The sequence below is a fragment of the Erinaceus europaeus genome, chromosome 16, assembly GCF_950295315.1.
Source record: "Erinaceus europaeus chromosome 16, mEriEur2.1, whole genome shotgun sequence".
NCBI lineage: Eukaryota > Metazoa > Chordata > Mammalia > Eulipotyphla > Erinaceidae > Erinaceus > Erinaceus europaeus.
The window spans coordinates 19211560-19239050 of NC_080177.1; the positions used below are offsets into that span (position 1 = coordinate 19211560).

The window sequence follows — 27491 nt, forward strand, 5'->3', positions numbered from 1 at the left end:
ATGGCTCATTAGGGCCTGGATAGATGCTAGTGAATTGTTTGGGTAGCTATATTTTGGGACAGTTAGCTATATTTGTTGTCATTTCAGCTCCCCAAATGGTATACATTTTTTAAAAAATATTTTATTTATTAATGAGAAAGATAGGAGGAGGGAGAGTAATAACCAGACATCACTCTGGTACATGTGCTGCCAGGGACTGAACTCAGGACCTCATGCTTGAGAATCCAATGCTTTATCCACTGTGCCAGCTCCCAGACCACATGGTGCATATATTTATCTTGACCTTTAGAACAGGTATCAGAGTTGCAGATTTTTTTTTCTGTTTCTTCTTCTAGCATTTGCCCTTCTTCCGTAGCCAGTCAACAGTGTCAGGTTGAGCCTGATGTAAAGTTTCGAGACCTCCTTTGAATCTGGAGAGGTGGCAGTCCTTGACTATGTGGGTCATAGTCTGTCTGGAGCCGCAGGGGCAGTTCGGGTCGTCTCTGGCTCCCCAGCGATGGAACATAGCGGCGCACCGGCCATGGCCTGTTCCATAGCGATTGAGGAGGGCCCAATCATAACGTGCTAGGTCAAAGCCGGGTTGACGCTTGCAGGGGTCTGTGATGAGGGGTTTGTTCTTTACCTCAGCTGACTGCCAACTCTGTTTCCAAGAGTCTGGAACAGAGAAGTTCAGTGTAGGCGTAGGGGACCAGATTGGGTGATGAGACGTCAAGCGTTGGACAGGGTGGGCGAAGATATCCGAGTATATTGGCAGGTCCGGTCGAGCGTAGACGTGGGAAATGTACTTAGATGATGCCGCATCCCGACGAATATCTGGCGGGGCGATGTTGCTAAGAACTGGCAGCCATGGAACCGGGGTGGAACGGATGGTTCCAGAAATTATCCTCATGGAGGAATATAATTTGGAATCGACCAAGTGGACATGGGGGCTACGGAACCATACTGGGGCACAGTATTCTGCAGTGGAATAGCATAATGCCAGAGATGATGATCGTAGTGTGGAAGCGCTCGCACCCCATGAGGAGCTGGCCAGTCTTGCAATGATGTTATTCCTCGCGCCCACCTTTGCTGCAGTTTTTATGAGATGTTCGTGAAATGACAGGGTGCGATCGAGAGTAACGCCAAGATAGACTGGCTGGGCTTCATGCCGGATTCTCGTATCGCCAACCTGCACATTAAGCTCACGCGAGGCTGAGGCATGGTGTAGATGGAAAACAGATGATACCGTTTTTGCAGTGCTAGGGATTAGTCGCCATTTTTTACAGTAATCAGATATCAGAGACATGTCTTTCGTGAGTGTTTCCTCGAGGATATCGAACTTGGATGCCTGAGTTGCACAGCAGATGTCATCGGCGTAGATGAACTTCCTTGAAGAAGTTTCTGGGAGGTCACTGATGTAAATATTAAATAGCGCAGGAGCCAGAACAGAGCCCTGGGGGAGGCCACTTGAGACAAGTCTCCATCTGCTAGACTTGTCACCCAGATGCACCCGGAATCTTCTGTTTTGGAGAAGAAACGATATAGTGTTGGCCACCCATGGAGGCAGGCATCTTGAGATCTTGACTAGGAGACCACGGTGCCAGACCGTGTCATAGGCTGCTGTGAGATCAACAAAGACAGCACCTGTCTTTAAATTCTTCTGGAATCCATTTTCAATGTAAGTTGAGAGTTTTTTTCTGTGATTTCACAGATTTTAGAGACCAAAGAAAGGATAGAACTAATGGGGTGGCCCAGGAGTTGGCAGAGTGGATAAAGCATCTGACTCTCAAGCATGAGGTCCTGAGTTTAATCTCTGGCAGCACATGTACTAGAGTGATTCCTGGTTCTTTCTCTCTCTCCTATCTTTCTCATGAATAAGTAAATTAATTTAAAAAAGAGCTAATGGGAAGAAACAGTGATTATAATATCAAATACAAAGTGAATGACAAAAGCTAAATATATGAAGCTACAAAGTAAAATAAAATAGGGCTTGTTAGAGTATTAAGCAATAACTATACTTTCAAGAGAGAAACAGAGACAAGGTAGAAAAATCAGACAAATAATAAAGATCACTGTATTCATCCAAACCTCTCCCTGAAAGCTAGTGGCAGAGCTGGGAATGCACCAGAGCTGTCCTGTGATATGATTCTAACCTCATGGGACAATTCAGTCTCAGATGAACAAATGGACAGAAGCAGAAAGAGAAGGACTGGGTCAGAGTCTGTTTCCCTTAAGGCCAGTCCCACCCTGGCCTCTGCACTCAAGTCTCTTTGGTGTAGACAGATCAAGCTGGGTCTTGTCTGTTGCAACCAAAGCAACTGTGTTCGTGGAGAGGGAGAATGTGTGATATGCTACTTCACCCAACAGTCAGGAAACAGAAGCACAAACCGTTAAGTGGCTTGCCCAGAATTACAGGTGCAATAACACTTCAGGTATTCAGATTTCTTTCTCTCTTTCTCCCCCTTTTTCTTTTTCTTCCATTCTTTCTTCCTTCCTTCCTTCCTCCCTCCCTCCCTCCCTCCCTCCCTTCCTTCCTTTCTTTTTTTTTTTCCAGAGCACTGCTCAGCTCTGGCTCATAGCAGTGTAGGGGATTGAACCTAGGACTTAAGAGCCTCAGGCATGAAAGTCTCTTTGCATAACCATTATGCTATATCCCCACCCTTCTCCCCCTTTTTCTTTTTTTTTAAAGATTTTTTTTTTTTTGTAATTTTATTTATTTATCTTCCTTTTTGTTGCCCTTGTTGTCTTTTTATTGTTGTTGTAGTTGATGTCGTCGTCATTGGATAGGACAGAGAGAAATGGAGAGAGGAGGGGAAGACAGAGAGGAGGAGAGAAAGACAGACACCTGCAGATCTGCTTCACCGCCTGTGAAGCAACTCCCCTGCAGGTGGGGAGCCGGGGGCTCGAACCGGGATCCTCATGCCGGTCCTTGCGCTTAGCGCCACCTGTGCTTAACCCGCTGCGCTACTGCCCAGCTCCCCTCTCCCCCTTTTTCGATCTCTCTATTTTTCTGGTTTTAAGTTCTCATTTTCTTTTTTTTATTACTATTAGTGATTTATTTCTGATTTACAAAATTACAAGATAACAGGGTTACAACTCCACACTGTCCCCACCACCAGAGTTTTGAATCCTTTAGGCCCAAGATTTCTTTCTTTCTTTCTTTCTTTTTTTTTTTTTTTTTATTACCAGAGCACTGCTCAGCTCTAACTTATGGTGGTGTGGGGGACTGAACCTGTGACTTTGGAGTCTCAGGCATGAGAGTCTGTTCGCATAACCATCATGCTATCTACCCCTGTCCTAGGTCTAAGATTTCTAATGTGGTGTCCTTCCTTTCTTTAAAAATTTATTAGTCATTTAGCAATGTTTTACAAAATTGAAAGGTTTAAGGGGTATAATTTCACACTTATGTGATACTGTTTCTCAAAGGATGAAAGTAACAATGATACATTTTCACTCCTCTGTCTATATTGTACATAGCTGCAGATTTTTCCCCCTTTTGTTGCCCTTGTTGTTTTACTGTTGTTGTAGCTATTGTTGTTGTCGTCGTTGTTGGATAGGACAGAGAGAAATGGAGACAGGAGGGGAAGACAGAGGGGGAGAGAAAGATAGACACCTGCAGACCTGCTTCACTGCTTGTGGAGCAACCCCCCTGCAGGTGGCTCGGGGTTCGAGCTGGGGGCTCGAACCGGGATCCTTACGCCAGTCCTTGTGCTTGGCAGCAGGTGAGCTTAACCCACTGTGCTACTGCCTGACCCCTGAGATTTTACACGTAGAAATATGGCTTAAAGTCTTAAAAACAGCCTCCATTAGAAGGTCACTTCAATGACTATAGTAAACATCTGCAAAATCAACACTAAGAGTAGCTTTCAGATTCTCATCTTTTAGCATCTTTCTCATGATTTTCAAAAATTTCATACCTTTGTGATGAATGGTGTTATGAAAACAAAAAATACATCATAGAGGAGGAGAAGGCCTAGAAGTATCACGCATGACTGTTGAAGAAAGAAACACATATAACAAACAAACATATTTTGCAAGTTCAAATGAACATATGAATACATATTTGAATACAATCTTATTTTTAAAAATACATATCTTATTACTTCAACCTTATAGAAGAGGTTAGGGTGGGGAAGACAGTATAATGATTATGTGACAAGACTTTCATGCCTAAGGGTCCAGAGTCACAGGTTCATTCAATCCCCTACACCACTATAAACCAGAGCTGAGCAGTGTAATGGTGAAAAAAAAAAAGAAGAAAAAAGGAAAGAAAAGGAAAGGAAAAGAAAGGAAACGAATGGAAAGACACTTAAGCCATACAAAAGAATTTCCTATGTGAGAGACAAAGTAGAGTGGAGAAAATCAGGAGCATCATTCCAGCACATGTGGTGACAAGGACCGAATTGGGAGCCTCAGGCATGCAAGTCCTGAGCTATTTCCCTGACCACTGAACATCATTTAAACTTACTTAAATGCACTATTGACTTTATTTACTTCATATGAGATAAGATGAAATGAGAGAGAGAGAGAGAGAGACACCCCAACCAGAACATCAGGAACCTTAGGCATGCAAATTTGGTGTTCTACAAGCTATGCAATTTCCCTGGTCACTAAACACTATTTTAAATTATGTAATAGTTATTACTATTTCTATTATACAAATTACATTGAAACTTTTACCTGCTTTATTGTTAAATTTTTTTTATGTATTCATTTCTTTCTTTTACTTTTTTATGGATTCATTTCTTAATGAGAGGCAGAGGGAGAATCAGAGTATCACTCTGGCATGTGTTGCAGGGGATCAAATTCAGAATGTCTTACCAGAGCAGTGGTCAGCTCCACCTTACGGTGGTGCTGAGGATTAAACCTGGGACCTTTGGTGCCTTAATTAGGAAAGGCTTGTTGCATAATCATCATATTATTTCCCCCCCCCCCCGGCCACTTATTTATTCTATTCTTGTAAAAAGAAAATTACTGAATCAAACGTGTTCGGTATGGATTTTTATACTTTTGGCTTACAAATGATTAAAAATATTTTAGCTAGCATATCAATGGTGCCTGGGATTAGGAATAAGTGTAAGAGTGCATGGGAGATCTTCTGAGAGATAAGAAATGCTCTATAACTTTCCTAGAATGATAATAATACAATAATACATTTACAAAGCGTCAATAAACTACATTTAGAATAGGAATATTACATACAGATTATACTTTAAGAAAGTTGGCTTTAAAAGAAAAATTAACTCAAGTAAGGAAAATCATATATTTTACCTTGAAGTTGGGCAACTTCAATGTTTTAATTAGATTTAGACAGAAAGAAATTCCCAAAATATCTTGCAAAATCCAAGCCCACCTGAAATCAAAACAAGATACTCCGTTTTTTTATCCTATTCTTTTAAGATTTAACTTATCAAAAGAAAAAATTTATGGGAGTCAGGCGGTAGCACAGCAGGTTAAGCACATGTGGCACAAAGCACAAGGACTGGCGTAAGGATTCTGGTTCAAGACCCTGGCTCCCCACCTGCAGAGGAGTCACTCCACAGGCGATGAAGCAGGTCTGCAGGTGTCTATCTTTCTCTCCTCCTCTCTGCCTTCCCCTCCTCTCTCCATTTCTCTCTGTTCTAACAACAACGGCATCAATAACAACAATAACAACTACAACAACAATAAGACAACAAGGGCAACAAAAAGGGAAAATAAATAAATAAAAAAAAGAAATAAAAATTTAAAGGAAAACATACCATTCACCTGTTGTGATCTGACTATTCAATTATTATTGTTATTTTTATTTTTCCCTTTTGTTGTCCTTGTTTTTCATTGTTGTTGTAGTTATTATTGTGGTTATTGTTAGATAGGACAGAGAGAAATGGAGAGAGGAGGGGAAGACAGAGAGGGGGAGAGAAAGACACCTGCAGACCTGCTTCACTGCTGTGAAGCGAATCCCCTGCAGGTGGGGAGCCGGGGTCTTGAACCGGGATCCTTATGCCGGTCCTTGAGCTTTGTGCCATGTGCGCTTAACCCGTTGCACTACCACTCGACTCCCTATTATTTTTATTTTTAACCGCCTCCAGGGTTATCGCTGGGCTCGGTGCCAGCACTACAAGTCCACTGCTCTGTTTTACTGGATAGGACAGAGAGAAACTGAGAGGGGAGGGGAAACAGAGAGGAAGAGAGAAAGAGAGACCTGCTTGTAGACCTGCTTCACTGCTTGTGAAGTGTCCTCCCTTGCAGGTGCTTAATCAGGTGTGAGAGAGAGTGAGAAAAAAAAACAAACAGAAAACAGAGCACTAGTAGTTAGCTCTGGCAGATTTACCAAAGATCAAAACTGAATTCTCAAGCATATAAATTCTTTGCTCCACTACTAAGCTGTCACCCCAGCGTATTTCTTAGATTTTTTTTAACCTTTATTTATTTATTGAATAGAGACAGCCAGAAATTGAGAGGGAAGGGAGTGATAGAGAGGGAAAAAGACAGAGAGACACCTACAGCCCTGCTTTACCACTCATGAGGCTTCCTGCTGCAGGTGGGGACTGGGGACTCGAACCTGGGTTCTCACGCACTGTAACATGTGTGCTCAACCAGGTGTACCACCACCCAGCCCCTAGTGTATTTCCATTTCTTTTTTTTTTCTTTAATTTTTAAAATTTATTTTCCCTTTTGTTGCCCTTATTGTTTTTATTGTTGTTGTAGTTATTATTGTCATTGTTAGGACAGAGAGAAATGGAGAGAGGAGGGGAAGACAGAGAGAGGGAGAGAAAGATAGACACCTGCAGACCTGCTTCACAGCCTGAGAAGCGACTCCCCTGCAGGTGGGGAGCTGGGGGCTCGAACTGGGATCCTTATGCTGGTCCTTGCGCTTCACGCCACATGCACTTAACCCACTGTGCTACTGCCCAACTCCCGTATTTCCATTTCTATATGTAACCTCAAATCCATAAACATATAGCTGCTTATTTAAGTACCTAGCTTTATAGAAGACTATGGTGTTCTTATAAAAGCAAAAATATTCCATAACTATCAGAATGAATTACTTATCTGGCTACAATATAAAACAATTCATTCTTTTTTAAATATTTATTTATTCCCTTTTGTTGCCCTTGTTGTTTTATTGTTGTAATTATTATTGTTGTTGTTATTGATGTCATTGTTGTTGGATAGGACAGACAGAAGTGGAGAGAGAAGGAGAAGACAGAGAGGGGGAGAGAGAGACAGACACCTGCAGATCTGCTTCACGGCCTGTGAAGCGAATCTCCTGCAGGTGGGGAGTCGGGGCTCGAACCGGGATCCTTAAACCGGTCCTTACACTTCAATGCCCTGTGTGCTTAACCTGCTGCGCTACCGCCAAACTCCCAAAACAATTCATTCTTAATCTTAAAGCAGATATACAAATAATCCTACCTGTCTTCATTTCGAAATACAGCCCACACAACAGATACTGCTATACACAGTGCAGCAAGAAAAATGAGCCTCACTTCTATGGTTCTATCACGACACATAATCCTAAAAAACAATTGGGAGAGGTTACTTTACCCTGCAGATGAAATACAACATTAACTTAACGTGAGAAATGATAGACACCACAAGAATATCACTGAAATTCCAATCTTAAGTCTAGCTTTGAAGTAAAATAAAAAATATGTAATAAAATATTGAACAGTTCAGTAGAGCTTTCTATGGTGATAGAAATGTTTATGCGTATGCTGTCCAATATAGGAGTTATTAGACAGGTGTGGCAATAGAATGGCTAATGAAACACATGATCTGAGCATAGCAATGACTTAATTTTAGTTAATTTAAATGTAATAGCCACATTTATATTGAACTGTACTGTTTTTTAAAAAAACTAACACCCATATTTTTTTAAATTTTAAATAGCAACTACATGGGAATCCTCACAAGATACATACGTGCACTGTCCACATGGAATCTTGCGGATTAGTGCAGCAAGACAGTTGTATAGACTCATTATCGATGCAATGCAGAAAATTGCTATCATCACATAAACTAGACAAAAAAAGCAAGACACTGAATTATATGAGGTCAGAAATAAACATAATATTCATACACACAATGTAAATTCCTTAGCTTTCTCATTGGAACATACTTCATTTCTTTTCTTCCTTTTTTTTTTTTTTTTTAAAATCAGAGCACTGCTCAGCTCTGGTTTATGGTGCAGCAGGGGTTTGAACCTGAGGCTTTGGAGTCTTGGGCATGAGAGTTTCTTTGCATAATCAGTATGCCATCTACCTCAACTCCTTTTCTTCCTTCTTATATCTCTTTTTTTTTCTTGGTGGCAGGAATTGAACCCAGGGTCTTATATATGTGAACCATGTATTCTACTACTGAGCTACAACACCTAGCCTCTACTATCCTTTCAGTGCAGTGAGCATACTATAACCTAGGTGGTTTCTAAGATGAGAGTATTTTACATTTTGAGTTCAATATAAAATTTTAAGAAGAAGGTAGGAGAGTTAGCATAATGGTTATGCAAAGAGACTTTCATGCCTGGGGCTCCAAAGTCCCAGGTTCAATATTAGACACCATCATAAGCCAGCACCTTGTGCAGGTAAATCCTGCTTAAGGGCTTTTCTCACCAAAAATTAAACATGCTTTACAGCAAGAGAATTTCTTTTCAATCAAAGACCACTAACATACCAACTAAGGGTCTGACAAATAACTGAAGTGATTAAATTAGAAAAATTGGCTGTTCAATGGTAGTATAATACATTGGGTTGTTGGAAAAGTCATGACATATTGTGCACAGAAAAACTAAGTCAGGGCAAGGGTAGATAGCATAATGGTTATGCAGAGACTCTCATGAGGCTCCAAGGTCCCAGGTTCAATCCTCTGCACCACCATAAGCCAGAGCTGAGCAGTGCTCTGGTAAGAAAGAAAGAAAGAAAGGAAGGAAGGAAGGAAGGAAGGAAGGAAGGAAGGAAGGAAGGAAGAAAGAAAAAGACAGACAGATAGACTGACTACATGACTTCCTTGGGCAGACCACCTCACCAATGTGTCCTGGAACCTCAATTCCCCAGAGCCCTACCCAACTAGGGAAAGACAGAAACAAGTGGTGGTGGGTGGGGATGGATTGACCTGCCAACACCCATGTTCAGTGGAGAAGCAATTATAGAAGCCAGAACTCCCACCTTCTGTACCCCATAAAGATCTTGGTTCATACTCCCAGAGGGATAAAGATCTTTGGTTTATAAAGAGCTTTGGTTCATACTCCCAGAGGGATAAAGATCTTTGGTTCATACTCCCAGAGGGATAAAGATCTTTGGTTTATAAAGATCTTTGGTTCATACTCCCAGAGGGATAAAGATCTTTGGTTCATACTCCCAGAGGGATAAAGAATAAGGAACCTTCTAGTATGGAATTGTACCCCTCTTATCCCACAATCTTGTCAATCACTATTAAGTCACTAATAAAAGAAAGAAAAACACCATGATTTTTCCGATAACCCAATAAAGACTTATCCTAGTGTACTATCAGCAGCAAGTCAAAATGAATGTGATACAAAGAAAAATTTCCTTCTAACTGAAAAAATATGCCATAGATCTAGTTTTTCAATATTTGCCCCAGGGCAAGAACAATAAAGAACTGTAGGGCCCTAGTTTTCTAGTGCAGAGACTTATGCTAGTGTTCTTCAAATAAGCACTTAGTCTTAGTGTTTTCACTTTGCTTCAAATATGGTGTTAGGGTTTGAACCCAGAGTCTCAGGCATGTGTGATACCACTTAGGCCTCCTCCTTGGTCCAATTTTCATTCTGTATTTTTAGAGGAAAACTAAAGCACCACACCATCCTCCATCAAGTGCTCATTTTTATCTTTGGTGTCCACATGTGATACTAGGGATTGAACCCAGGATCTCACAGGTGGGAGGTGTGTGCTTTGCTTACCTCATGGGCTGCCTTTGGTGTTTTTTTTTTTTTTTTTTTTGCCTCCAGGGTTGTTGCTGGGGCTCGGTGCCTGCACTACGAATCTACTGCTCCTGTAGGTTATGCCCCCCCTTTTTTTGTTGCCCTTGTTGTTTATTGTTGTTGTTTTAATTATTGTTGTTACTATTGTCATTGTTGCTGGACAGGACAGACAGAAACTGAGAGAGGAGGGGAAAACAGAGAGGGGGAGAGAAAAACACCTGCAGACTTGCTTTACCGCTTGTGAAGCGACCCCCCTGCAGGTGGGGAGCCGGGGCTCAAACTGGGATCCTTACACCTGTCCTTGTGCTTTGCATTATGTGCGCTTAATCCACTGTGCTACTGCCAGGACCCCCTTCAATAGTTTTTTTACACAGGACTCTACTAGTTCGTATTAGGCACACTCCCATTTTCCCTCGTCTCGCTCCTCTGTGGTGTACACAGGAGCAAATTTCCATCCTAGCAGACCACTGAGAAGACTGGGGACTGGACAGGACACTACAGTTCCTACTCTTACCTTCTTAGTCTTTTTATTTTTTTTTGTAATTTTTATTATCTCTATTTATTGGATAGAGACAGCCAGAAATTGAGAGGGGAGGGGTGATAGGGAAAGAGACATGTACAGACTTGCTTCATCACTTGTGAAGCCTTCCCCCTGCAGGTAGGGACCGGGAGCTTGAACCTGGGTCCTTGTGCATTGTAACGTGTGCTCAACCACCAGACCACAGGCAAGTATTTGTATGTCTTTAGATGTAACAAAATACGATTCAAGCAATGTAGCATCCTGTTTCACAAGCTGACAAACTATATTTTGTGAGTAAGTAGCAGTGACTTGTAATAGTGAGTAATATTTCATACATCTAAATCCAGCCACTAAGAAGTTTCCAGGGGGCCAGGTTAATGGCACACCTGGATGAGTGCACGTTACAATGTGCAAGGACGCAGGTTTGAGACCCCAGTTCCCACCTGCAGGGAGAAAGCTTCATGAGCGGAGAAATAGCAGAGCTGCAGGTGTCTCTCTGTCTCCCTCTCTTTCTCCCCTTTCCCTCTCAATTTCTGGCTGTCTCTATCCAATAAATAAAGATAATAAAACAATTATACAGAGACTAAAAGAAAAAGAAAGCAGTGTCCGGAGGCGGAGCTACGAGCAGCAGATCGCTTTCTCTCCTCTCCTCTCCTCTCCCGGATCAACTAGGAATACCAAAGGAGACCACCCGGACCGAAACAAGACAGGACTAGAATGACCACAGGAACCCAATAAATCACCCGTGAGTACAAACACGCGTGGCTGGTGACAGAGAGGAGAGAGGGGCCTAAGGAGAGATTAAGTGACTGCTAACAGTTCGACAGTTTGTCAGTGGAGACACCACCTCCAGTCTGCTCCACAACAAGGGGACAGCTGACGGGAGGAAAGGACTCCCCAGAGACTCACCAAGTGCCACTCTGAGTCTCCATTGCTACTACCCTCAGAATCTGGAGCAGCAACAGGGAGGGACACCAGGGGACAGAGATCTAACCAGGAAACTCAGGAGAAGACCTATACCTCCATGGCATAGCTGAGGGGCTGTGAAAGTCTCTTTGCATAACCACTGGATTATCTCTGCCACACCCTGCTTTATCCCTTGGTCAGGAGTCAGTGATTAAGCTAAGAAGCCTATTGACAGTTTAAAAGCCCTCAGGCTCCCATAGCCTACAGGGAAGAAAAAAAAAGAGGCTTTTACACCACTGAGCTCCAACTCAGGGATTGGAAAAAACTGTTAACTTCCACCAGGGTAAACCCTTTAATTAAATTACTTATACACAAGTCAATCCAGGCAATAGTGATCAATAATTTGAAAAGTACTGATAAAGGGAACTCATAACATAACATAATATATAAAATGGTTAAAACAACAAGAAAAAATATTGGAGACTCGAACCAGGACAAGAGTCCAGCTAAAAGTCCTCCAGAGGGTGAAGCACAAAACAACGAGTTCAACATCCAAACATTAGCTAAGGAAATAATCACAGGAGTGAGTAAAGAATTTGAAAAAATTGTAATCAGAAATGCAGGAACAATAAATGAGAATATGGAAGAAAATTCTAATTATCTCATGGTTATTAGAGAGCTGAAAGCTGAAATCACTGAGCTAAGAAGGCAACTAGCTGAACAAGCTAAAACAGTATCAGAGCAGGGCAACAAAATAGATGAACTCCAGAAAGCAGTAGAGGGCAGAGAGAATAGAATCTATGAGGCTGAAAACAGAATTAGCAAGATTGAGGATGAATTACAGACAACTAAAAAAGAAGTAAGAGATCTCAAAAAGAGGTTAAGAGATGCTGAAAACAACAACAGAGTCCTATGGGATGACTTCAAAAGAAACAATATACGCAATATTGGCTTACCAGAGGAAGAAAGAGAAGGAGAGGAAGAAAGCATTCTCCAGGCCATAATAGCTGGAAATTTCTCTAGTCTAGACAACATCAAAGACATAAAGATTCAAGAAGCCCAGAGGGTCCCAAACAGAATTAACCCAGACCTAAAGACACCAAGACATGTCATACTTAGAATGGAAAGGAATAAGGATAAAGAAAGGATCCTCAAGGCTGCAAGAGAAAAACAAAGAGTCACCTACAAAGGAAAACCCATAAGATTAGCAGCAGACTTCTCCATACAAACACTACAGGCCAGAAGAGAATGGCAAGATATCTATTGAGTGCTCAATGAGAAAGGCTTTCAGCCAAGAATACTATATCCTGCTAGACTGTCATTCAGACTAGATGGAAGCATCAAAACCTTCTCAGACAAGCAACAGTTGAAGGAATCAACCATCACCAAGCCTGCCCTGAAAGAAGTTCTGAAAGGTTGCCGGGATAGCCTGAGGGTACTTCTTCCCGAGCTAGTGCTCTCTGGGTTGGAGAGAACTCAACTGGAGCTGATCTAGGCTGCTGTGTGGGAGAGGGATCAGGAACGCGTGCTGCACCAACTTCCGCAGGAGATACACTCTGGAACTCTCGGAGCCGGAAAGCAATTTCCGAGTGTCTTTAATCAGAAGAGCAGCTGTTTTTATACTCTCCAAGTAGGGTGGAAACAGGATGTGATATAGAGAGGGTGGAGAGAAAAGTGACTGGTGAAAATCAGAGTGTGACAAGGAGGGGGCGGAACAGGCGAGAATCCTATAACTGAACCACCAATGCCCTGGAGTGCTTTATGTAAAAGTGATTTATGTAAATAGACCAAACCTTTGGATCAGTAAATCCCTATATAGCCATATGGATAAGAAGAAGCCAGGGGGAGATGGCAACTACCCAACAAAAGGTCTCCTATAAACAACCAGACCACCACAAATAGGACATATATCAAAACACTCTAAAACTCTACAAGAATGGCGTTAAAATATCTTCAATCTTTGATATCAATAAATGTCAATGGCCTGAATTCACCTATTAAAAGACACAGAGTAGGAAGATGGATCAGAAAACACAACCCAACAATATGTTGTCTACAGGAAACTCACCTAAGTCAACAAGACAAACACAGACTTAAACTGAAAGGATGGAAAACTATCATACAAGCCAATGGCCCACAAAAAAGGGCAGGAACAGCTATTCTCATATCTGACATGATAGACTTTAAAATAGATAAGATTAAAAAAGATAGGAATGGACACTACTTAATGCTCAGAGGATCAGTCAATCAAGAGGACTTAACAATTATGAATATCTATGCACCCAATGAGAAGCCATCTAAATACATCAAACTTCTACTGAAAGAGCTACAGCAATATATTAACAGTAACACAATCATGGTAGGGGACTTCAACACCCCACTATCTCAACTTGACAGATCACCCAGGAAGAAAATCAGTAAAGACATAAGGGAGCTAAATGAAGAGATAGATAAACTAGAACTATTGGACATTTTCAGTCATTCATCCCAAGAAACTGGAATACACATTTTACTCAAATCCACATGGATCATTCTCAAGGATAGACCATATGTTAGGCCACAAAGACAGCATCAGCCAATTCAACAGCACTGAAATCATACCAAGCATCTTCTCAGACCACAGTGGAATTAAACTAACACTTAATAATCAACAAAAGATTAGTAACAGTCCCAAAATGTGGAAGCTCAACAGTACACTTCTTAACAACTTCTGGGTCAAAGAGGAAATCAAGGAAGAAATCAAAATGTTTCGAGAGTTCAATGAAAATGAAGACACAAGCTATCAAAATATTTGGGACACAGCTAAAGCAGTCCTAAGAGGGAAGTTCATAGCTATACAAGCACACATTAGGAAACAAGAAAAGGCACATATAAACAGCCTGATTGCACATCTTAAAGACCTAGAAGAAGCACAACAAAGGAATCCTAAAGCAACCAGAAGGACAGAAATCACTAAAGTTAGGGCAGAAATAAATAACATTGAGAATAGGAAAACCATACAAAAGATCAATGAAAGTAAATGTTGGTTCTTCGAAAGAGTAAACAAAATCGACAAACCTTTAGCCAGACTCACAAAACAAAAAAGGGAGAAGATCCAAATAAATCGGATAGTAAATGAAAGAGGAGATATCACAACAGACACTGCAGAAATTCAACATATCATGCGAGGCTTCTATGAACAACTATATGCCACCAAGCTAGAGAACCTGGAAGAAATGGGCGATTTCCTAGATACCTACCAACTTCCAAAACTAAGTAAAGAGGAAGTGGATAACATGAACAGGCCCATAACAGCTAATGAAATTGAAACAGTTATCAAAAATCTTCCCAAAAATAAAAGTCCTGGACCAGATGGTTTTACAAATGAATTCTACAAAACTTTCAAAGAAGAACTAATATCTCTACTTTTAAAAGTCTTCCAGAAGATTGAAGACACTGGAATACTCCCTGCCAGCTTCTATGAAGCCAACATCACTCTGATACCAAAAGCAGACAGGGACACAACCAAAAAAGAAAACTACAGACCAATATCTCTGATGAACATAGATGTGAAATATTGAACAAAATTCTAGCCAATCGGATACAGCAGTATATCAAAAAGATTGTTCATCATGACCAAGTGGGGTTTATCCCAGGCCTGCAAGGTTGGTTGGTAAATCAATCAATGTGATCCACCACATCAACAAAAGCAAGACCAAAAACCACATGGTCATATCAATAGATGCAGAGAAAGCCTTTGACAAAATACAACATCCCTTTATGATCAAAACACAACAAAAAATGGAAATAGATGGAAAATTCCTGAAGATAGTGGAGTCTATATATAGCAAACCTACAGCCAACATCATACTCAGTGGTGAAAAACTGGAAGCACTTCCCCTCTGATCAGGTACTAGACAGGGCTGCCCACTATCACCATTACTATTCAACATAGTGTTGGAAGTTCTTGCCATAGCAATCAGGCAGGAGCAAGGAATTAAAGGAATACAGATTGGAAGAGAAGAAGTCAAACTCTCCTTATTTGCAGATGACATGATAGTATACATGGAAAAACCTAAGGAATCCAGCAAGAAGCTTTTGGAAATCATCAGGCAATACAGTAATGTGTCAGGCTATAAAATTAACATTCAAAAGTCAGTGGCATTTCTCTATGCAAACACTAAATTAGAAGAAATTGAAATCCAGAAATCAGTTCCTTTTTCTATAGCAACAAAAACAATAAAATATCTAGGAGTAAACCTAACCAAAGAAGTGAAAGACTTGTATACTGAAAATTATGAGTCACTACTCAAAGAAATTGAAAAAGACACAAAGAAGTGGAAAGATATTCCATGTTAATGGGTTGGAAGAATTAACATCATCAAAATGAATATATTACCCAGAGCCATCTACAAATTTAATGCTATCCCCATCAAGATCCCAAGCACATTTTTTAGGAGAATAGAACAAATGCTACAAATGTTTATCTGGAACCAGAAAAGACCTAGAATTGCCAAAACAATCTTGAGAAAAAAGAACAGAACCGGAGGCATCACACTGCCAGATCTCAAACTATATTATAGGGCCATTGTCATCAAAACTGCTTGGTACTGGAACATGAACAGACACACTGACCAGTGGAATAGAATTGAGAGCCCAGAAATGAGGCCCCACACGTATGGACATCTAATCTTTGACAAAGGGGCCCAGACTATTACATGGGGAAAGCAGAGTCTCTTCAACAAATGGTGTTGGAAACAATGGGTTGAAACATGCAGAAGAATGAAACTGAGTCATTGTATTTCACCAAATCCAAAAGTAAATTCCAAGTGGATCAAGGACTTGGATGTTAGACCACAAACTATCAGATACTTAGAGGAAAATATTGGCAGAACTTTTTTCCGCATAAATTTTAAAGACATTTTCAATGAAACGAATCCAATTACAAAGAAGACTAAGGCAAGCATAAACCTATGGGACTACATCAAATTAAAAAGCTTCTTCACAGCAAAAGAAACCACTACCCAAACCAAGAGACCCCTCACAGAATGGGAGAAGATCTTTACATGCCATACATCAGATAAGAGTTTAATAACCAACATATATAAAGAGCTTGCCAGACTCAACAACAAGACAACAAATAACCCCATCCAAAAATGGGGGGAGGACTTGGACAGAATATTCACCACAGAAGAGATCCAAAAGACTGAGAAACACATGAAAAAATGCTCCAAATCTCTGTCAGAGAAATGCCAATCAAGACAACAATGAGATATCACTTCACTCCTGTGAGAATGTTATACATCAGAAAAGGTAACAGCAGCAAGTGCTGGAGAGGGTGTGGGGTCAAAGGAACCCTCCTGCACTGCTGGTGGGAATGTCAATTGGTCCAACCTCTGTGGAGAACAGTCTGGAGAACTCTCAGAAGGCTAGAAATGGACCTACCCTATGATCCTGCAATTCCCCTCCTTGGGATATATCCTACGGAACCCAACACATCCATCCAAAAAGATCTGTGTACACATATGTTCTTGGCAGCACAATTTGTAATAGCCAAAACCTGGAAGCAACCCAGGTGTCCAACAACAGATGAGTGGCTGAGCAAGTTGTGGTATATATATACACAATGGAATACTACTCAGCTGTAAAAAATGGTGACTTCACCGTTTTCAGCCGATCTTGGATGGACCTTGAAAAAATCATGTTGAGTGAAATAAGTCAGAAACTGAAGGATGAATATGGGATGATCTCACTCTCAGGCCGAAGTTGAAAAACAAGATTAGAAAAGAAAACACAAGTCGAATCTGAAATGAAATTGGAGTATTACACCAAAGTAAAAGACTCTGGGGTGGGTGGGTGGGTAGGTGGGGAGAATACAGGTCCATGAAAGATGATGAATGACATAGTGGGGGTTGTATTGTTAAATGGGAATCTGGGGATTGTTATTATGCATGTACAAACTATTGTATTTTTTTGTTGTTGTTGCCCTTGTTGTTATTGGATAGGACAGAGAGAAATGGAGAGAGGAGGGAAAGACAGAGAGGGGGAGAGAAAGAGAGACACCTGCAGACCTGCTTCACCACTTGTGAAGCGACTCCCCTACAGGTGGGGGCTCTAACCCGGGATTACGCTGGTCCTTGCGCTTTGCGCCACGTGTGCCCAACCTGCTGCGCTACCGCCTGACTCCCTATTCGTACTTTTCAAATACACCCTTTGGATTGAAAAATAAAAAAAGTATTCACCTGCTTTTGTTGTTTTTTGTGTCTTACAACTCTTTTCCCTTTGATCTCCAAGGTCAAGAAATGCTTCAAGTGGTAGTGTGGCCGATTGATCTAAGAAATGCTTCAAGGTGGTGTGCGTATGTCACTACAGATAATCACATTTCTGGCTGCCCCAAACTATTGTATTTACTGTTGAATGTAAAGCATTAATTCCCCAATAAAGAAATAAATTATTAAAAAAAAACAATTATACAGGGCTCTCATGCTTTATCTGGAGATAGGGAGACTTTGAGAACATAGCAATTAGCATTTCCTTCATGAAAAAACATTATCTTTTTTTAAGAAATTTTTTATTGGGGGATTAATTATTTTTTTTTTACAGTCGACAGTAAATATAATAGTTTGTACATGCAGAACGTTTCCCAGTTTTCACATAACAATACAACTCCCACTAGGTCCTCTGCCTTCCTGTTACAGGACCCCCCCCTCCCCTCCCCTCCCCTCCCCTCCCCTCTTCCACCCCAGAATCTTTTTTTTTTTTTTTTCTTTCTTTGGCCCAGAGTCTTTTACTTTGGTGCAATACACCACACACACACAAAAAAAATAGTTCCTATCTTAAGACATATGTTTAACCTGAATATTTTTTTTTACCCCAGGGTAATAGATACATGACATTTTTGACAATTTAAAAAGTTTCCATTTATTGATCTTATCTTTCTAAGTAAACTTCCTTAGTGGAAAAAATGAATACAGCAAAGTATACTAAAAATTGCAAATATAAAATGTGGCAACTTACCCAACCATTTGTAGAAGAAGTAAAGTAAGACCATCATAACACAACAGATGACCACAAACATCACAACTGTCAGAGGGTTGAAAGTTAAGTATTCTTCCTTCTTTCTCCTTATTTCTCTATCTTCAGTGCTTGTCACCGTCTTCATAGTCTCCCTGCGTAAACATTCATGGGCACATCAGCAAACTGATACCAAGTACGGTGATTAAAATTTTTTTGTTAATAATTTCTTTTTAAATTTATCTTTATTTATTGGATAGAGACAGCCAGAAATCAAGAGGGAAGGGGGTGGTAGAGAAGGGAGAGAGACAGAGACACACCTGCAGCACTACTTCACTACTTGCAAAGCTTTCTCCCTGCAGGTGGGGGCTGGGGGCTCGAACCTGGGTCCTTGCACATTGTGACATGGTGCACAACCAGGTGCACAACCACCCGGGCCCTAACACGTTTTTTTAAATGTGTCTTAATCTTGAGAATATGAAAACTGGGCAAGCTGGGAGGGGGTTTGATAGCCTAATGGTTATACAAACAGACTCTCGTGCCTGAGGCTCCAAAGTCCCAGGTTCCATCTCCCCCCTGTCCACTATAAGCCAGAGCAGAATTGTACTCTTGATAAAAGAGAGAGAGAGAGAGAGAGAGAAAGAGAGAGAGAGAGAGAGAGAAGATAAATTATCTCACTAAGACATTACTGAAAAGTCTATATGGAAATAAAGCATCTTGGGGCTGGGATGTGGCACACCTGGTTGAATATACATGCTACAGTGAATAAGGACCAAAGTTTAATCTACCCCTACCTGCAAGGGGAAAGCTTCACAAGCAGTGAAGTAGTGCTATAGGTATCTCTCTCTCCTACTCTATTTTTCCCTCCCTCTCTCAGTTTCTGTCTCTATCCAAAAAATAAATATTTTAAAATTTTTACATAAAAAATAAGACAGGCAAACTTTAGGTTACGAGGTCTGTTCTGGTAAATATTGCCTTTCCTTCCCTAAGCCGTATGATTTTCCCCCCTTCTTTTTCTTTTTGTGACAACTAGGTCTTTGCACAGCTGTGATTCCAGTTTCCTAGGCTGTTTTTCCCCACCTTCCTTCCTTTCTTTATTTCTTTCTTTCCTTCCTTCCTTTCTTCCTTCCTGCCTGCCTGCCTTCCCCTTCCTTCCTTCCTTCCTTCCTTCCTTCCTTCCTTCCTTCCTTCCTTCCTTCCTTCCTTCCTTCCTTTTCTTTCTTACTTTCTTTCTTCTTGTTGACTTTTAACCAGAGCTCTGGCTTATGGTGGTGCAGAGGGATAGAACCTGGGACTTTGGAGCTTCAGGCATGACAGTCTGTTTGCATAACCATTATACTATCTACCCCACCCTAAAATTGGTTTTCTTTTCTTTTTTTTTAATTTTTAAAATGTTTTAATTTATTATTGGATAGAGACAGACAGGAATTGAGAGGGGAGGAGGAGACAGAAGCAGAGAGACACCTGCAGCTCTGCTCCACCATTTGTGAAGTTTTCCCCCTGCAGGTGGGGACCAGAGGTTTGAAGCTGCAACCTTGCATACTTTAATGTGTGTGCTTAACCAGGTGCATCACTGCCTGGCCCCCTAAAATTGGTTTTCTTGTGATGAGAACTTTTAAGGTCTAGTCTCTTAGTACTTTTCAATATTCAATACTACAGAGTATTGTTAACTGTAGTCACCAAGCTGTCCATTAACCCCCATGACTTCTCTGGTAGTATACATTCAATTATATCTACCCAACTCACTATGCCTACCCCACCCCCGTCTCTGGCAACCACCAGTATTTTTATCTGACTCATTTCCTTAACATAATGCTATCAAAGTCCATTCATGCTGTCACAAATGGTTTTTATGTTCTTAATAGTTTAGACTTAATGGGACTCTTGCTGTTTTCACTGATTCATCTTTTCTTTCTCATATTCTGTCTCTCTCCATCACCTCCCCCCCGACATAGTTTGTTCTATTTTTATTTTACTCTTGGAATTAGACACCTCAATTTCAAAAGTACATAATCTAACACATAAAGGGCATTTCTTCTCCCAGCCTGGCTATGGATGGCAACACATTCTTTGTTTCTGTCCTGCAGTGTGTTATGAATAGGAAAGCTGATACAGACTCAAACTTCTTGAGAAGGAGCCTGCTCCGACACATACACAGCAGACATGCTAACTCATGGTGCAGTACATGGCAGCACTGCCACCTGGGAGCTTGTTAAAGACGTAGAATCTTAGCCCTTATCCCAAGCCTACTAAATGGAAATTGCTATTTTAATGAACTCTCAAGACACCCTGCAAACACATAACACTTTGAGAAGCACTAATCTACTGAGTGCTTCTAGTAATGAAAATATAGTGAGAAACTATATTAAATGGAAAAACATTTTTTTAATGAACCAGTAACTTTGGGGGGAAAGTATTTATGTCACCTAATACTGATCTTGGAAACCTTACATAGTATGTTTTGTAAAATTGATAACAAAGGAAAAAAATACTTATTCACATGAAAACATGCAACTAATACATATTGAAAAACGTTTTCCGTGGTAAGGCGGTAGCGCAGCTGGTTAAGTGCACATGGCACAAAACGCAAGGACCAGTATAAGGAACCTGGTTCCAGCTCCTGGCTCCCACCTGCACTGGGTCACTTCACAATCGGTTAAGCAGTTCTGCAGGTGTCTATCTTTTGCTTCTCCTCTCTGTATTCCCCTCCTCTCATGATTTCTCTCTGTACTATCTAACAACAACAATGGCAAAAAAAAAAAGGCCTCCAGGAGCAGTCAATTCATAATGCAGTCATAACCATGGAGGCACAACAAAGAAAAAAAAAAAGAAAAGAAAAATGTTTTCTAGCTCCCACACCTATGGACATCTAATTTTTGACAACAGGGCCCAAAATCTCTTCAACAAATTGTACTGGAAAATTGGGTTGAAACATGCAGAAGAATGAAACTGCAAAACTACATTACACCACACACAAAAATAAACTCCAAATGGATCAAGAACTTGGAAGTTAGACTAGAAACTATCAAATACTTAAAGGAAAATACTGGCAAAACTCTTTCCCATCTAAATTTTACAGGCATCTTCATAACACAAGTCCAACTGCAATGGAAGACTAGAATAAAAATAAAGCAATGGGACTACATAAAATTGAAAAGCCTCTGCACAGCAAAAGAAACACCACCCAAACAAAGAGATCCCTTACAGAATGGGAGAAGATCTCTACGTGCCATACGTCAGACAAAAGGCTAATAACCAACATATATAAAGAGCTCACAAAACTAAGCAATAAAATAACAAATGAGGTCATTTGTTAAATTTGGATGAGGATCCAGAAGTGGGGAGAGGATATGAACAGAATATTCACCAGAGATCCAAAATGTTCCAAGTCATTGACTGTCAGAGAAATGCAAATAAAGACAACAATGAGATACCACTTCACTCTTGTGAGAATGTCATACATCAGAAAGGATAGTAACAACAAATGTTGGAGAGATTTTGGAGGTAAAGGAACCTTCCACCAGCACTGCTGGTAGGAATGAAAATTGGTCTAACCTCTGTGACCAGTAGGAAAAACTCTCAGGAGGCTAGGAATGGGCTTACCCTATGACCCTATAATTCCTCTCCTGGGGATATATCCTAAGGAATCAAACATCCAAGGAGATCTGTGTATACCTATGTTCATAGCAGCACTATTTGTATCAATAACTTTTACTTAAAAAAAATTTTTTTTTCTGGTTCCTAACCCTTCTTTTTTTTTTTTTAAATAATTTATTTCTTTATTGGGGAATTAATGCTTTACATTCAACAGTAAATACAATAGTTTGTACATGCATAACATTCCCCAGATTCCCATTTAACAATACAACCCCCACTATGTCATTCATCATCTTTCATGGACCTGTAAACTTTTACATTTTTTATTATCTTTACTTATTTATTGGATAGAGACATCCAGAAATAAAGAGATAAGGGGAGATAAGAGAGGAATAGAGACAAGAGAGACACCTGCAGCACTGCTTCACTACTCAAAAAGCTTTCCCCTGCATGTGAGGACCAGGGACTTGAACCTGGGTCCTTGTGCACTGTAACGTGCACTTAACTAGGTATGCCACCACCCAGCCCCTATAGCAGCACAATTTACATTAGTCAAAATCTGGAAGCAACCTAGATGTCCAACAACAGGTGAGAGACTGAGAAAGTTGTGGTGTATATAAACAACGGAATACTACTCAGCTACCAAGAATGATGAATCCATCTTCTTTTTAACAATATTTACTTATTTTAATGAAAGAGACATACAGAGAGATATACAGATAGACCCAGAGCACTTCACAGCTCTGGCTTATGGTAGTGCTGGGGACTGAACCTGGGACCTTAGAGCCTCATATCTAATTGATATGAAAAAAAAACACATTGTATAGCCATTGTATATATATATATTTTTTTTTTTTTGCATAACCACTGTACTATTTCCCTAGCCCATGAATTCATCTTCTTCATCTCGTCTTGGATGGAGCTTGAAGGAAGCATGTTAAGTGAGATAAGCCAGACAGGCGAACATGGGATGATTTCACTCATGAACAGAAGTTGAGAAATAAGAACAGAAAGGGGAAACACAAAGCAGAACTTGGATTGGTTTTGGTGTACTGCATCAAAATGCTTTCAGGTCCTGGAGTATAATGGGGGAAGAAGACCTAGGTTGAGGGTGAGAGTCTTTTGCAGAAAACTGAGAAATTTTACACATGTATCAACAATTGTATCTATTGTAAACTATTATTCCCCCTCCCCAGTTAAAAAAAAAAGGACTAAAGAAATTTGCAATAGTTTCTATAAGTAAAAAAAAAAGTTTCCAAATGTGTAAAATACTTAAAGCTCAATACGTCAGGCATCGACATTTGTTAAACCCTAAGCTTTCTCTCTTGCCCTACGACAAAGATTAAGAAATTAAAACAATTTCAGTTTCACTTAGTTGCAAGTAAGTTCTTTTTAATAGAACCTATAGATTAATTCACAATGTGAATATATTGCTCTCTGTACATAAGTAATGTGCTCTGAACAGTTTTAAAATTTAGGGTTATTAAGCACAAATTGGTCCTCCATACTATCTTAGCATAATACTACAAGATACCAAGATCCAGAGCCATAAATACATAAGCCAAATGTGAGAAAGACTGGGTTTAGGTTGTTAAGTAAGGCAATCCAAATTTTATGGAGATGTATATTGCCTACACTCAAAGTATAATATGGACATGCTTCATATCCTTAGGATTTCTAAAGTACCAGGCAGGAGGGTAAGAGAGAAGTAAGAGAACACTGTATTGACTCAGCTCTGGAGGAGCTAACAAACAAACAACAACAACTCTCCTCATCTTTGCTTTCTTTCTTCCAATCTAGGTAAGCATGTTACCAAGTATTTTTTTATCTGTGCTAGATGAGAGAAGTGAACATTTTAATTTACGAGTTTTGAGAGGTCCAGGTGATGGTGCAGTGGATAAAGCACTGGATTCTCAAGCATGAGTTCCTGAGCTCATCCCCGGGAGCACATGTACTAGAGTGATGCCTGGTTCTTTCTCTTGCTCTCTGCCTATCTTCTTCATGAATAAATAAAATCTTTAAAAAATAAAGTTTTGATGGGATTTTAATGTTTCCCTGCCAACAAAAGTTAGAGGAACCTATGATTCCTTTTCAGTGAAAAGTCAAATGATGTACATGAGAGACAAATCCAAAGTCTAATCTTAGTGGACATAGTCTGAGGTCAAGGAGAATTTGAATGTTGTTACCTGATTGGGGCTGGGTGGTGGTGCATTCAGCATCGCAGACAGCAGAGTGCACATGTTACCATATGCAATAACCCAGATTCAAGCCCCTGTCCCCACCTGCAGAGGGGAAGCTTCATAAGCAGTGGAGCAGTGCTACAGGTGTCTCTCCTCTCTGTCTTTCTCCCTGTATCCTATCCTCCATCAAAAAGGAAGAAAAAAGGAGGAAAAAAATGGACACAGGGAATGGTGGTAGAGTCATGTAGGCCCAAACCAATGTGATAATGTGATAACCCTGGTAGTAAGAAAGAAAAAAAGAATATACATATATATATATATATATATATATATATATATATATCCTAATTCAAATGAGGATCAAACTATTGTTTCTAACCACAAAAAGCTAGATTTAATAAGTTATTTTATTTTAATGAGATACAGAGAGTACAGAGAAAAAGACACACACACACCCCACACCACCACAGTTCTGCTCAGCTCCAGCTTATGGTGGTGCTGGGGATTAAATTTGGGAGCTCAGAGCCTCAGGCGTGGGAGTCTTTTGCATAACCATTACGCTGTCTCCCCAGCATAATGGAATTTTAATTATACTTACAATTCAATGAGTCCACTCCAGTATCCACCTAGTGCCACAGTGGACACAGCAATGGCAAAAATGACCACCATGGTATAGTCAAAGTCAGGCCACCGTGGAGAATACATTTTCACGGTAATGTTATTTCCAAGAGTCTGAAAGGCAAGACAACAGTTTAAAAGCTGAAAGGAATGTTCTCTCTAGTATGTGTACAGCAGCAATATTCCAGTTTCACTTTAGAACAGACACTGCACTTCAGACAGTCAAGAAGGCAAGAACTATTTTTTACAACTTTATATATATGTGTATCAAAATTGTAAGGCTGTGCTTTGGTTTATTAAATTTTGAAAGTTCAGTGAGCTGCACAGTATTTTGTTCAAGGATTTAAAGCTAAAATAAAGGATGCAACATAGTTTTTGCCCCTTCCCATCTCCTTCCCTTTCCCTTACTTTTCTTTTCCCATTAGAGTTATCATTGGGGCTTAGTACTACCATACTACCACCCAGCCTCACCATTGTTTAAAAATGTTATATACATTTGAGTCATGTTCTTTTAAGACAGAGATTGAGAAGAAGAGAGAGTAGGAGAGACCACAGCGCTGAGGATTCCTTCAGGCTCGGCTCAAACCTGAGTCCTGTGCATAGCAAACAGCACACTATCCAGGTGAGCTATTTCTTTGGTTTTGATTCATTTCTTTATGTGGTGCTGGGGAGTGAACTGAGGACTTTGTATATATGCAACAGTCCAATTTTTAAATTCTCCCATCCAAGTACTAACCAGGCCCGACCCTGCTTAGCTTCCGAGATCAGAGGAAATCGAGTATGTTCAGGGTGGTATGGCCGTAGACCAATTTTTAAATTCTATGTACTTAAGAATACAGAAAGACACACTGAAGTACTGCTACACTACACATAGAGCTAGCTCCCTCTAGATGTTGTCCTTGGTGCTCCCATGTGGTAATGGGGATCCAACACGGCATGTACTCTACCCACTAAGCTATCTTCCAGCCTCCATATTTTCTGTATTGCTATAGGCAGGGCTTCTCTGCCCCAGTCCAACTTTTTCAGATAGAGAAAGGGAGATAGGAAAGAGAGAAAGACAACATAGCACTGACGCTTTTCCTGTGGTCGGGACACAGGTTGCACTTTTGTGTGTATGTGTTTGATGCACAGGGCCTTGTGCATTTGCAATTTCATTACTCTGTTCTACTTTTTCATCCAGCTAGAGGAAAGAGAGAGAGGAAGAAACAACATAACACCAGAACCGTATCCAGTTATTGTTATAGCTCCTTTCTTTTTTCTTTCTTTTTTTATTATTTTTTTTATTTATTCCCTTTTGTTGTCCTTGTTTTATTGTTGTAGTTATTGTTGTTATTGATGTCATCGTTGTTGGATAGGACAGAGAGAAATGGAGAGAGATGGGGAAGACAGAGAGGGGGAGAGAAAGATGGGCACTTGCAGACCTGCTTCATCGCCTGTGAAGCGATTCCCCTGCAGGCGGGGAGCCAGGGGCTCGAACCGGGATTCTTACGCCGGTCCTTGTGCTTTGCGCCATGTGTGCTTAACCCGCTGTGCTACCGCCCGACCCCCTATAGCTCCTTTCTTGAGGTGCAAAAGCTTGAAGTGGGGTCACCAGCATAACGAAACACATGCCCTAACAAGTGAGTTCTCTCTCAATTCCTATTTATTGATTTTTTTAAACACACACACACACACACACACACACACACACACACACACACACACGAAGAGACTAGAGCAACACTCTGACATATGCGGTGCCAGGGATCAAACTTAAGGTCTCCCACATGCAAGTTCTACTCTATGTGCTGAAGGTGTTTAAAGAAGTCTGAAGTGTTCTGGGAGATGGCACAGTGGAAAGACACTGGACTCTCAGCATGAGGTCCCGAGTTCAATCCCCAGTAGCACATATACCAGAATGATGTCTGGTTCTTTCTCTCCTCCTATCTTTCTCATTAATAAATAAATAAAATCCTAAAAAAAAAAAAAGAAGTCAGAACAAGACAAGTACAAACTTTTATTGTCTTTACTAACAGTTCTAAGTGCCAAGTTACTGCTTGCTGAATAAAGATTTGGCAGAACTTTAGAACAAATATATACGTTGTACTGCCTTGTTAGCAAGTAAGTTTACATAATAAGTTAAGTTAAATATCAGTGGTTAAAAAGAGTTGTACTATTTATAAACATTGACTATTATGTAGTTGCCAATTTACCTGTTTCATGTCTTTAATATCCTTGTACTTTATAAATGTAATCTGAATATTCACATCATGAAATTTAGACTTGTTTCCCGAGGGATAAAACTAAAACAAAAAAACATGAAAATTTATGAACTACTAGCATATTTACAAAAGTAGATACAAATTATTCCATTAAATATGTCTTTTCAAAGCTGTAAAACGAAGTCTCATTTTTAAAGTACTTGCATCAAAGTTTAATTTTTAATTTTTATTTCAATATTTGTATTAGAGACAGAGAAATAGAGGAAAGGGTGAGAGAAGAGGGGAGACTAAGATAAGACAATTGCAGCAGTGCTCCACTGCTCATGAAGTTTCTCTCCTGTAGGTGCAGACTGGGGACCTGAACCAAGATCCTTGCACATGGTGATGTGTGCTCTACTTGGCCCCCACAGTCTCATCTTTATATACTGTACTGAGTGTTCTCAAACTGGAATTCTTTTAGCATAATCTCTCTGTCATATACACATATAGTTTAGAGTGATACACATCTATATCATACACTGTGTGTGTAAAGACACACTTGTTCCTAACAAAGTCCTTCCTATTTTCTGAATAGAAAC

General features: G+C 40.2%; 1 protein-coding gene across 2 annotated transcripts in view; it reads right to left on the bottom strand.

Annotated features, from left to right (window-relative positions):
• The window catches only part of SPPL2A (signal peptide peptidase like 2A), an 86213-nt gene that overhangs the window by 25339 nt on the left and 33383 nt on the right, over nt 1-27491 (bottom strand). For both annotated transcript variants that reach the window (XM_060174659.1, XM_060174660.1), the window contains exons 4-10: nt 26905-26994; nt 24693-24826; nt 18321-18472; nt 7887-7983; nt 7378-7479; nt 5251-5332; nt 3897-3971 (exon numbers count right to left, since the gene is read on the bottom strand). In XM_060174659.1, the coding sequence (XP_060030642.1) occupies nt 3897-3971; nt 5251-5332; nt 7378-7479; nt 7887-7983; nt 18321-18472; nt 24693-24826; nt 26905-26994 (732 nt within the window). The remainder of the gene's footprint in view (nt 1-3896; nt 3972-5250; nt 5333-7377; nt 7480-7886; nt 7984-18320; nt 18473-24692; nt 24827-26904; nt 26995-27491) is intronic.